Raw genomic sequence first — 13,110 nt, 5'->3', positions numbered from 1 at the left:
CCCTGCTCTCTTATCTGTGCCAGCCGTGGAGTGTGGATGGGCTCTGTGCCCATTATTGAGGGTTATCAAAATGGCACAGGCACATGTCAGGCTATGTAATAAGACAGTTATGTAATAAGACTGGGCAGGACCGCAGAGAAGAACAGGGTGAGAGAGAGAGTGATAAACCTATTCTCACACCCAGATAATGGTATTACTCAAACAATGATCATTGATGCTTAAGTAGGCTACTGTTAATAATAAAAACACAATAGTTTAACTATTACAATGTCTTTATAAAGAGACAGGGGCTAGTTGTCACACAAGAAAATTGTCGGGAGGACAATTGCTAACTACCCTCGAGAAAATTAACCACGATTTAAGACCCAAAAAGTATGGTTTTACTACAGTTGGAACAAAAATAAACAAATAAAAATAATTACTGTAGTAAAAAGATGGTTTTGCCAATAGTAGCCTAATCAATGCACCAAAATGCCTACTACACTTGGCTACAACCATGATTCATTTTCGTAAGGTTAAATGTCATGTTTTATGTCAAAAGTTCAGTTACACAAATCCATGTTATTTAGAGGCTTTGTCTGTTGGTTTCAGCAACCTATATCAAAACTTTCATTTAAGACTGCTGATTTATGTATATATACGTAATAACAAACAGAAACGTCGCATCTAAATTGTCTCTGTTATTTTGTACTGTGTGCAGCTTGTGCGCGCCTGTGCATTTTCTTTTCAAACGTTTCACGATAAAGACTCTACAGCCAATCATATCCACGCACGCTCTGTCTATTTACCAAAGCCCCTACAATGAGCCAATCAGGTTGCACTGGGCGTGTCCGAGAGAGAGTAGCGCCGCGGTAGAAAGAAACGCATCGGAGTGTCAGAAGAGTGCTTTACATGAGAATGGCGGCTGCTGCGTGCAGTGCGCAGAGCACACTAAACCCATGCGCGGGCAAACTGCACAGAGAGCATCTGCGGAAAAGTAAAGACTCTCGGAGAAGACAAGCTGCGCTTTTATTCCTCACTAATATATCACTGGACGGACGGCCTGTGCGGAGCAATGCGAGCTGCACGGCGGCCCCCGGTGATGCTGAACTCCGGGGCGCTGAATTCGGCGCGGCTGTGAGCGAACTGTCCGTTGCTGCGAGCAGCGATGGGACCTTTACCAACCTCTCAGCCCACAAACTCGGGCTGCTAAGCGTCCCACCCATTCTGGTTCTGCCGTCGGATTCTGGGTTCTATAAAGCCGGGAGCGCTGAGGTATTGCTGGACAGGGAGAGAGGCTCGTCGTTCTCTTCGCAGGGGAATCTCCTCTCCCCCAGCAGCCTGCAGCCCACTCCGCTCGGACCGCGGAAGTCACCGACGCTGCTGTCAGTGCAGAGCTGCGGCTCTTCGCTCGAGTCTCGACCACGGTGGGTTGTTTACAAGGTTTCTGCGCTGTCACTCGCGATCTCTCAGTTTAATGCATTCCGTAACTTTGCGTAAACTCCTGATATTAGCGAGCTGCCTTCCTAGACAGCATTATTGGGCATCAAAGACGCCACAGTCAACTTTGACAGCTCAATGTCACTACACCCAGGCCAGAAACGGTCTTTTCTCGCGTGCTCATGGTGCAGTTGGGCTGTTTTAACTATCTTCTTTTGCCATCTCTTCTCTTTGTTGGCTGAGTAATAACGATTAGCTATAGTTCATTTGTTGCTATCTTCTAGAAAACTTCATGTTTACACATATTTGTTGCTTTGATAATGAAATATTGCCATGATAACATAAAGTGTTAACAATTCTATGAACTATTTTAGTTGAGAACACACCGAGGGCGAGTGATCTTTGTAACAGATATGACCCAATATGCATATATTTTGAGATGCACCTGTTCAGTTAGTCAATTTACTAATGATGTGATAATTGAACCATGGTTTTAACCATCATTGTTGTATAGCAAAGAGGAATGAGATAATGCATTACACTCTAAATAATGCTGGTGTTTTTTCAACCCAGTGTTGGGTAAGAAAAGGACGAACTCAAATCAAATGGTTATATTTGACGGTTTGACCCAACAAATGTAATGTTGGGATAATTTATAACCCAATGGCTGGGTTTGACCCAATGTTGGGTTGAAAATAACCCAGCATTCTTTTAGAGTGTACTATTGTATTACCATAATTTTACTGCAAATATCATGGTCAAACATTAGTTTTTATTAGTGTGACCATGGTTAATTTGTGGTTTGTTTAATTGTTTAAATACGAAGAAAAGAAAACGTTGATTACTCTACTTAAACCATGGTTAAGTTTTGTATAGGATGTTTACATGGGACATTAAAGGGATAGTTCACCCAAAAATGAAACGTCTGTTATCATTCACTCACCCTCTTGTCATTTCAATCCTGTATGATTCTTCCAAAGAAAAACAAAAAAGATATTTTGAAGAATGTTGCTAACCGAACAAGGACGGCACCTTTAGACTTGCGTTGGTTTTGTGTCTATACGATAGAAGTAAATGGGTACAGGCATTTTTTGGTTACCAGCATTCTTCAAAATATTTCCTGCGAAAGTTATACACATTATACAGGTTTGACAAGAAGGTAAGTAAATGCATTTTCATTTTGGTGTGAACTGTCCTTTTAAATGTTGCCAACATCCTCATTTTCACTTATCATCATCCCACATTATTTAAGGCATTTCAAAGAACTCAAAACAGAGAGTCACTAAAGCTGAAGTATATTTACAGTTGTGTCTACAGTAGGGAAGTTTATAAATGTAATTTTGAAAAGGTAACACTTATCTCGACAATCAATGTGTCATTTGTTTGCTTTTTAAATATACACCCCTATTTACAATGAATTACTCATTTGTAAGTGTCAGCTCTGGTTCTAGCTGTTCTGAAACACACCTCTTTCAAATGTTCTTCCAAAGTCTTTATACATTGTTTTGAAAACAGTATTAAAAATATTTAAAAAAAAATATGCTGTATCCTCCAGCTACAGACTAAACAGTACAGCTTGTAGAAAGTGAAGCTGAAATGACAAACCACAGACATAGATTTGATCTGTTTGACAATTTAAATGTCATTCAAGGGGCACAAAAGTATGTGAAGAAGACTTAGTTTCATTCTCATAGACCACAGGCCGAACAAACCCTTTCCCAAACCCAGGAATTTAGATGACTTAACCCTAACAGCCGTGTAAACTGCCTAAAAATGGCCATCTGTGCATTTTCACTGTATGCTGGTTTATCTATCTAACATGAGGAAGTGAAAAGGCTTGTCCTCTGTCATACACACAAGTACAAGAATGACGTTGTGTTTAGCTTTATAATCTCTGTGCACTGTTGAGCAATAGGAGGTCTCAGTTTCGTTGACTATATCCCCTCCACCCCAACACGCTTCCCCCTTTTTCCTCATAAAGGGTGTGGTTTTGACAAGTACATTCAAGCCAAGCTGACAGTCACTGCAGACATTTGCTTTCCTTTATCGGTTGGAGCTTTGAGGTCACTCTGTGTTGTATATAAAGGTGGAGTGGATTTTCCGGCAGTGTGTGCTGCTTGATGCACAAAATACCTGCGGAGATTAAAGCTGAAGACATTCTGTCATATCTCAACCCTTCAAAGGGTCTCTGCAGGCCTGAGGGAATGAGCTGTCTCCTCACTGGAGAATAAACCAGGGCTACATACAAGGAACTTGTTTGATTTAAATGTTACGGGTTCTTGAAATAGCGCAATAAAAATTCCTGTTATTACTTGTTTCAGATGTTTCATCCAACTTGAATCTACATAAACTTCTCTTGCTTTGAAACAGCCTGCTAGCCAGTAGTTGTGGGAGCATGTAAGTGTCAGATAGTAAAGTGCCAGTTCAAGTAATTTTTAATAACCGCCTTTCCTTCGCCAATTAACAAATGGTAACACGAGCACAATGAGAGATGTACAAAACAAAAACAAAATGTTGTGAACTGTCTAACAAGTAGGAGCTTGTTGACTGGGCTTGGGAAACTCTCAACCTTGTGTATTGTAAAAGTTTTAAAGGCTTGAGGCTTGAACTGTTTACAGTAGTTTAAAGGTGCTATATGTGATATTTAGGAGGATCTATTGACAGAAATGTCTTCAGAGGTGTATAAAGACCTTACCTAATGAAGCGTTATGTTTTTATTACCTTAGAATGAGCTATTACTATCTACACACACCGTAGGTCCCCTTACATGGAATTCACCATGTTGTTTCTCAGTAGCCCTAAATGGACAAACTGCTCTAGAGCGCATTTCGTAAATACGTTATCTCCTTCAGCAAAAAAGCGAAAACGTGACAACATTTTTGTTCTGTGTCAGCCACCATAGTGCTTATAAAGGGAGGGGTGGAGTAAGCCGTTGGTCACAATTCGCGAACTCACCACTAGATGCTGCTAAAATTCACACACTGGACCTTTAACACGAATTATTACTGTGCCTTGAGTACTTAAATTAAATGATATACAGTAATTTATGCACAAACACCTACACCAATTTTTAGCATGAGGAGAATGATGCAAGACACTTACAAACTGTGAGATGATATCAGACGGCGAAAGGCAGGTTTTTTGAAAGGGGTTGAATTTATTTTTGGACAGTCTTTTTCCAAACAGGTTTGTATTGTGAAAACTCAAAACTATTATAACAAAACAGCTTATTAAACCCCCAAAATATCAGAAAAATATTATATCAGAAAAAAGAAAGACTTAATGAATAGTTGGTTGTTGGATGACTGGTTTACTACTTTATCCCATCCTCATTCTGTAAATACGGCCTGATCCCAATATTTCATTAAGTTAATCTTTAAAGGGGCAAATTAAGACCTCAATTTTAACCCGAGCTTTTGTTATATAAGAGGGAATCGTATTCAAGCGAACATCCTGTAAGTGTCAGAACTGAAAATGCCCTTGTTACTGAAATTACAACTGTTATTGAAACCAGGCTCAGCGAACGCCAGGTCCTGGAATGCACCTGTCATAGATAGGTTGAACACCGCCTCCACAGAAAAATATCAACAACTACTTCTCTAGCCCCGCCCACTGGTTCGCGAATGACTTTAGCCACACATAGTACACACTCCTGCATTTGTGATGATTGACAAACTGGTAACCATAGCGACATATTTTTCGGCTAAAGATTCATTTTGTCCGTCAGTTAACTAAACTGTTGATATGCACTGTGTTGTGTTTATGCTCGGAAGGCTACATCACACAGCGCTCTTTTGCTGTGTTTCCATGTTTGTTATTAATAAGCACTTTTATGCTTGTTGTTTGGTCTTAGATCAAAAAGCTTCGGCACTTAGGTCTTAATAAATGGTCTGTCGCAGATTTTAACAATTTTTGGTCTTATAAAATATATAAACAATTTGCATTTTAATGTTTGTTTTTGTCTTGTCTTTATTTGCTTATTTTTTCTGTGAAGATCTGGCAACCCTGTCACTTTAGAGAAGGGCTCTTGAGAGCGGTAGCCCCGTGTCATATGTGCTAAAGTGTTTATTTAGAGCGACCAAGCAACAAACATGCAACATTGTGCAGCACCTGGATGTGGAAGAACACAGTCACTTCCTTCGGATTCTGATATTAGGAATGCTTGGTTGAAGTTTATTTTTAAGTACGTTTGTGAACAAGGCGCTGGATTTGTGGAGAGACTAGAATTAAAAAGCAGTGCTGTGCAGTCAATATTGGATCCGACAGGAATGGCGCAGCAATCTTAAGTGAGTAAAACATATTTGTACTATGCGTCACTATTGGGTTGTTAGAGATCACTTGATATGTCCTGATAATGTGTAACCTAACGTTACGTGTCTAACCAAATTCACAGAAGGCTCCAACTAAGTTTACTACGCAAACTGCTATCCAATCATAGCAGTGGGCGTTTACTTCCAAGTCTTCAATGCGGCACGCCCATTAAAACAGAGCGTTTGTCAAGACGGCCTCAAAACCAAAAATAGCCTATTACTTATTGATTTTGATGTTTTCGAATGTAAAAACCACACGTCTTAAGTAGACAAGTAGATAAGTAAAATAATAAAAACAGCCAGTTCAGGACACCTTTAAATTACGAGAAGCTCTTGCTTCTGCATCTTTACAGGAAATCACAATGAAAGCGAAGAAGTTACCGTGTAATTTGTGTTGCCTTGTTAGGGAAGTTGAATTGTTTGCAGACTGTCCTTGTGTATGTCTTCTGCTGTTAATAGCACCTGTAGAATAATCAGAATTTGAAGTGAACAATGCTAATAGTCTCATTTGGCGGTTCTCCACATTTACTACATACATCAGATGTGATGACAGGGTGAGATATTACACATAATCCATCACACATGCCAACAGAAAGGATCTCCCAAACCCTGGTATTGAAAACACATGATTGACCCCCACGTGTGAGCAGTAACTGCAGGCTCACGTTGTGCTATCGCATTGACTTCATTTCTGTTGTGTAACTGAACGCCAACTTTAAACAGAAATTGACTTCTGGGTAACCACGTTTAGCACTTCCTTTAGCAACAGCTGTAAATTATAAAGCGTTTAATAGGAACATACTTTGGAGCAGTGGTTCTCAAACTGGGGACCCCAAGATGGTTCCAGGGGGGCCACAGATTTTATGAAATATAGAAATTTAACATAAAATTTGTGCAGTCAAACGTTAGAAAAATATGACCACCAAGCAAACGAATTGATGTTTTAGCATTGTATAACTGCATATGTTTTTGGTATAATTAAAATTTGAAGTTTTAGATTATAAGTCTTTATTTGGGAGGCCGCAAAGCAATGCACTCTACACAAAGGAGGCCTTACAACAAAAAAGTTTGATAACCACTGCTATATACTTGCTCCCCGGGCGCTGTAGTGATAGCTGCCCACTGCTCCGGGGGTACGTGTGTTCACTACTCTCTGGATGGGTTAAATGCAGAGGTCACATTTCGTTGCCTTGTACATGTGCAATGACAATAAATTGAATCTAAATCTAAAATCTATAGAGATCTAGTGTAATTTTAAAAGTTGCTCATAGAGAAATCTCATTTACGTAAGGAGAATTTACACTAAACAAAAAATAGAATTGATTTAGTCAGATCTTTATGTGGAGCTGCGCTTTTATGATCTTAGATGCACTGTTTCCTTTGCCACCCATATTACAGTTTTTCTCAGTCGCTTGGAGCATTTCTCAGATCAGAAATGAAATTCTCAACACTAGTTATTCAACCTTCACATCATCTTGTCACTTGTGCGCATCAGAAAAGTAGCTTCTTATTGTATCATATACAGTATATATAGTTCTCTGTGCAATTGTCTTACCCCTCTAAACATCTAGTCATTTGTTCATCGTCTTAGTCATTCAATGCAAAATGGTTAGACCAGTTGTCATAATCTGTCAGGCATATTCAGTTTTCCTACACTTATGGGTTATTGATCCAAACTGTGACTAGATTTACTTTGCTCACAGGTTGCTTTCACTGTAAGAAACTCAGATCCTTCATTCATACAACACGCACACACTGTACAGAGATTTTCCACAAGGATCTCGTCTCTGATGAGGAGAGGGCTCTGTTTCAAGATGATTTACAAAAGCATGTGGTCATTTCGGATATTGTTGCCTTTTACTGCTGCGTTGCAAGAGTAAGACATCCCAAAGTCAAAGGGGGAGTAGAAAATATGTAGTTTGATTCCTCATACTGCACTGCATACAGTTCTGCCTGAGGGGTCTCTCCTATGTTGATCTTTTTTTTGCAATTTTTCCCATTGTGCTGTAAAATAATGTTGCATTTTCTTCATCACAGATACTTTTTTCAAGCTTGATGTGTAATTTGTTGACAGACCAACAGAACAAGTGTAAAGTGAATCCTGTTCAATCTTTTGCTATCAGTGTCGCAAATGCAGTTACGTATAACTTTGTACTATTGAAAGTGAAATAAGTCAGTCTTGTGCATTATCAGTGAGTGTCATTACGAACTGAAGCCATAGTTTACATCTGAAAATACTCAAAAAAATAAAAAATAAAGCACCCGTTATATTGACAACATGGCTAAACATTTTGACTGTCTTGTTCACGAACAATGACACAAGGTCTTGCGTGTTCAATGTTCACTGATGTAAAAATGTAATTTTGAGAGATGAACTAAGGATTTTGAACAAGTTACACGCTTTTGCAGGAAATCAATGATGTTGTGCAGTTTGTACAAATTGTTCTGAGAAATGCACATATTATTTAGCTAATTTTAAGAATGATTCGAGAAATGCTCCAAAGCGACTGAGAAAAACTGTAAAAGGTTACAGCATTCACACTTTATGGATAGGCAGCATGACATTGAGCCAGAAGCACAGAGAAAGCACTGATCTGGACAATAAATAAACAATACGATATCAGATAACACAGCCTTAAACAAACTGATGATTTTTTTTACGTTAAAGAGACCAAAACATAGCCCAGATAGCATAAAGACATATACAGCACTGTTAAAATAATGCTAGAAAATGGAAAATAAACATGATGGCATCTCAAGCTGTAACCAGCGAGCCCACTGACTGAGGCTTGACATTTCACCCACTCATCTTCTAAGCCACTTCCTCTCTCGATTGTAAAACAGTGTTTTTAGTCTTCAGCCCTGATAATCCAGCCTAGTCTGAATCTTTCATCCATCGGGAGCATGGAATCAGGCCATATGTTCTCTCAGTTCTCTAATACTCTGCATGTCCAGTCTGGGCAGGATTACGGCAGGGCATTTATTCAAAGCTTTGTGACGTCATTGTGGCCCAACTGCGTTGGTTATTATGATTATGAGATAAATAACCCACATGTTGAGATACTGCATGTGGAGAGGTTTGAAATGGCTTGTTGAGCACGGCTTTGTTGATCCAAAAGAGAAAACTGTTTCCATTTTTGGGATGTACTTTGCTGAGCTAGATGCTTAAAATAAAATAAAATATAAAACATCACGAGTTATTCATTCTGATTCCTCATTTTTAGAGACCAACAGCTTTACCCAGGGCTCCAGACTGCGCCTAAAACGGTCGCATTTGCGACCCAAAATATTAATTTGCGACTGGCGACCATGCAAGTTTACTCATTTTAAAGGGTTTCCAACGGAAGCACCACACTTAAAAAAATACGCCAGGCCAGCAAGAGAGAGAGAGCTGTGCAGGTCTCAGGGAAGGTGCACTTCCAGACCTCAGTATTACATATAAATATGGTCTTGACATGCACCTTTTCTGTGGTTTCAAATTAATTCAGAGTAATTTGGTCTGGTGTATTCGGAGTTTAATCTGTCTCAGCATCAATCAACAACACTTCTCTGCCTCTTTTTAAATAAGCAGAAATCTGCTTTTAATGCATAGACAGGCAGCATTATAAGACTATTTGAACACATTTATATTTGTGTACAAATGAAAACACATTTAAAACTATTCTGTGGATTTCTGCAGGTTTTTCCCAAATTTTAGGATGGAATTAACAAAAAAAGTCTGCAGATTCCGTATGGCCCTGCTTATGAGGGAAACAACTTGAAAAAACTTTATATGAGCAAAACCTATGAGAGGGAAGATTTACACACAACAGGATAACTAAAAGAATGTGACTTAAAAATGTAAGTTCATGTTATGTGGCTCTTAAAAAAAAAGTGTAACGGAATGACTCATCAGACAGAAGGCACGTAAAGGTTAGTGAGCTTTATTCACACACATCGTGATAAATGAGAGTAGATATCAATAGTGGATCTCCGAGTCTAGGCAAAATAGAAGAGTAAATATAATACTGTTGGAAACAGGAGATTAGATGCACTGATCTTTAGAAGGTGCTTGTAGTTTCAGCAAATAATAGCGTGTTTTAGTCCCGGGTTTTGTTCCTCCTATTGAATGCAGCCATTTTGCCTTAGTTTTACCACTCAAGGGAGCGTGTCCCGGCGTGTTCACGTGGGAAAGTGACGTCAATGCATACCCTCTATAGGATCCAATGGCTCCTTAACTGATTTTTTTGTCTGGAGCCCTGTTACCAGTAACTCAGAAAAACTCATTTGTAGGAAAAGAATGTCCATTTTGTTGCTAGCTCCAGATATTTTTATGTCAAGGTTTGACTGCTGTCTCACCTCACCAAGCTTATGTCTCAGTTCTGTCTCATCTCATTTTCTGGAGTTGGGGATTTACGGGGGAAAAGAAGAGGAGAGTAAAATGAAATGGTGGGATCAAGCGAGAGACGAGAGGTTTTAAGCAAAGCTGGCAGGTGCTTCAAAGTTCATTGCGCTTTTTTGTTTCATTTGTGTTCTGTTGCAGTCTTCAAATTTCCTTTGCTTCCTCGCTCGCCCGCACACAGTAATTTAGATTATGGGGGAGTGAGCGTCACCACGCAAATGGCGGCGCAGATGGAGGGTTGTTTGTTTATGTGCGTTTGTCTGGCACATAGGATTGTGTAATACTTTTCAAAGCAAACAGAAGGTAGACGCGCCCTTGGTTTTGTGACCAAAGCATGTGGCAGAAATCTGGGATTCTTATGTAGGGTTAAAGGAATCACACACGGAGGCTCCAGATTATGTAACTGCAGTAACACACGTAAACCTACGGGCAGATTTCTCTGCCAGAATGAAATCTGTTTAAAGATTTGGTGCTTTTATACAACTCTTGATCCCCTAATATTACATTTCATAATAATCCATATTTTCCAAAGAATTGCAAAGCTCTTGGCGTTCTCATACAGTTGGGTTGTTTAAAAGTCACATTTTTAATGACTTTTAAAAAAACAACAATAGACAAACAAAGTCTGAGTCACAGGCTGATGCAAATTCAAACCTGCAACGAGTCACCCTCATTTGCTGTTGTAAGCCCAAAAATAAAATGGAAACAATGGGAAAGCAGATTTTATAGAGAAGCTGAACTTCTATAGACCGTTTCGGCAGCAACAACATAAACAAACGTTATCTGGCCCAAACTTAAAGAGATAATTCACCCAAAAAGGAAAATTCTGTCATCATTTACTCACCCTCTTGTCATGTCAAACCTTTATGACTTTCTTTCTTCCGCGAACATAAAAGAAGATATTTCTTGTAGCTCAGTGGTTAGAGCATGGCGATAGCAATAACGATGTTTATTGCGGTATTTAAATGACAAATGATGACTTGGAAACGTGCCATAAGAATCCTCTTTTCTTTATCCTCTAATCATAACTGTTGCTTAGAGGTATGAGTTATAGTATGAGATGGGTCAAATGACCTAAAAATCCCTTTGTAACAAGACTTCAAAAGAACCGGAAGGAAGAGGCTGGAATCAGGGTAGAGCTGACGACTACGTACTTTATTACTTAACAAATAGCACAGGCGCTGTACGCGCTTAAATCAAAACACCCTCTCTTGAGGGTAAGAACAGTCTTTTCTGGTCAGAGCTTCCCGCTCACAATCCTCTGCTCACTCGCCCGAACTCTCTCGTCTCCAGCCGTCAGCTCCGGTCTCTCTCCCCGAATGTCTCTGCCTTGCTGCTTTTAAGCCTCTCCACGCCAGTTACTGGAACAAGGCACAGGTGTTCATTATTTGTGCGAGCGCCACTCACTCACCGCTCGTCTCCTCACTCTCTCTCCCGCTGCAGACTTCGCTGAACCACGCCCACCTTGCCACACCCTTTTATAAAATAAAATATTTTCACCAAATGGACCTTAACAAAGGTAACATCTATTAATTTTCTAACATTCTCTATGTTAGGCCCGGAAGACCTATCATTTCATACAGTCATGTGACCACGATAATATTGAGACAATTTTGCTATTGCCAAATTAATGAATGTATTGCGATAACACGATATCGATAATATTATTACATCCCTTGTTAACATACAATAAAATATTCATATAAATTAAATTGTTGTATAACCAAACACAGAACGGAAGTTAACTTCGGGCCTGGCGCGTGCATCCGATGAAACCGTCTATAGCCGAGACAACCTGAAATGAACTATTAGACTTATTGTGACTACAGTAAATGTATTATTTTCCAAAAAATAGTTTTGTCTCTAATATAGCAAGTCTCTAAAATATTAAACTGTCTCTTGCAGTATATCAAGCTGTTAGCCTCTGAAACGTTTTTCTATTTACGCTGACGTCATCATCATTCCTGCGTTATTTTTCCATCCTTTTCCTCCAACAACCTGTAACACAAATACTTATTTTACAATCGAAATGATGTAATCGACAGTAAATCATTTTTAAGTTGATGTAACAGCAGTGAGCTGTAATGGAGGTGCCAAACAGAGCAGATCACAGTCTGTTTCATTGGCCATAATGACACACACCCATGAAGAAGAGAAACAGGCAATCATTTGTCACATCAATTAAGCTTTCCATGCGAAATCAAAATGCAAAACAAATGAATGAATAAATCAGAGATTCAGGTACATTTATGCAAGAGAGGTGAAAGCAAAGGTAAACGCATTTAGACATGGTGAGAATGCAAAGTGACTTAATTATTCTAAAAAATCAGATCCATTGCCAGTTATAGCTTGAAATCTGTGTGTGTGTGTCCAGTTAATGTAACTCTTAACAAATCTGAGCAAAACCTCCCTTTGGGAACGTCTTCATTTGTAAAAAACATTATAAAGTATAGTAAATGAAGTTTTCTCCAAATTTAAAAAATGCAGTTAGAGTGTTTTATAATTTATTAATAGCAGTATAAATGTACTAAATGTATGTATAAAAACAATGGAATGTCCTCATTTAGATCGATAAGTAATGGTGTGTGTTGAAATGTTTGGTCTCAACATCTCAGGGTATTTGGACTGTTTTCCCCATGTTATAGCGACTGATGTTGCTCGAAAGTCACACAGAAGCATTAATGCAGTAATCTTTACAGGTTGTGTCTTGTGTTTAATCATTGGCTTATTTACATTAAAAGTGGTTAAGTGAAGCCAAATATGAGCCTGTAAGTTTCTGCTAAATGTTCAGATAGATTACATGTGTCACCCATCTCCTGTCTTTCTGCTTTTGTTCTCAGGAGTCGGAATCCGTCTGGTTCTCCTCGTCCACGCTCCATGAAGAAAGTTCACTTTATTAAGAACATGAGGCAGTATGACACCAGGGGCAGCAGGTGTGTTTATACTCTCTCTCTCTCTCTCTCTCTCTCTCTCTCTCTCTCTCTCTCTCTCTCTCTCTCT

At 39.1% G+C, this 13,110-nt stretch overlaps 1 protein-coding gene across 1 annotated transcript in view; it reads left to right on the top strand.

Moving 5' to 3' along the window:
• Positions 1-625: 625 nt before the first annotated feature.
• Positions 626-13,110, top strand: part of cables2b (Cdk5 and Abl enzyme substrate 2b) — a 24,357-nt gene continuing 11,872 nt past the window's right edge. Inside the window, exons 1-2 of the mRNA XM_057363066.1 lie at positions 626-1,406; positions 12,951-13,043. Of these exons, the coding sequence (XP_057219049.1) occupies positions 892-1,406; positions 12,951-13,043 (608 nt within the window). The 5' untranslated portion in view covers positions 626-891. The remainder of the gene's footprint in view (positions 1,407-12,950; positions 13,044-13,110) is intronic.

This window comes from Triplophysa rosa, linkage group LG21 (assembly GCF_024868665.1).
Source record: "Triplophysa rosa linkage group LG21, Trosa_1v2, whole genome shotgun sequence".
NCBI classification, from domain to species: Eukaryota; Metazoa; Chordata; class Actinopteri; order Cypriniformes; family Nemacheilidae; genus Triplophysa; species Triplophysa rosa.
The sequence above is the reverse complement of the archived record's forward strand: the minus strand, read 5'-3'. Positions and strand labels throughout refer to the sequence as shown.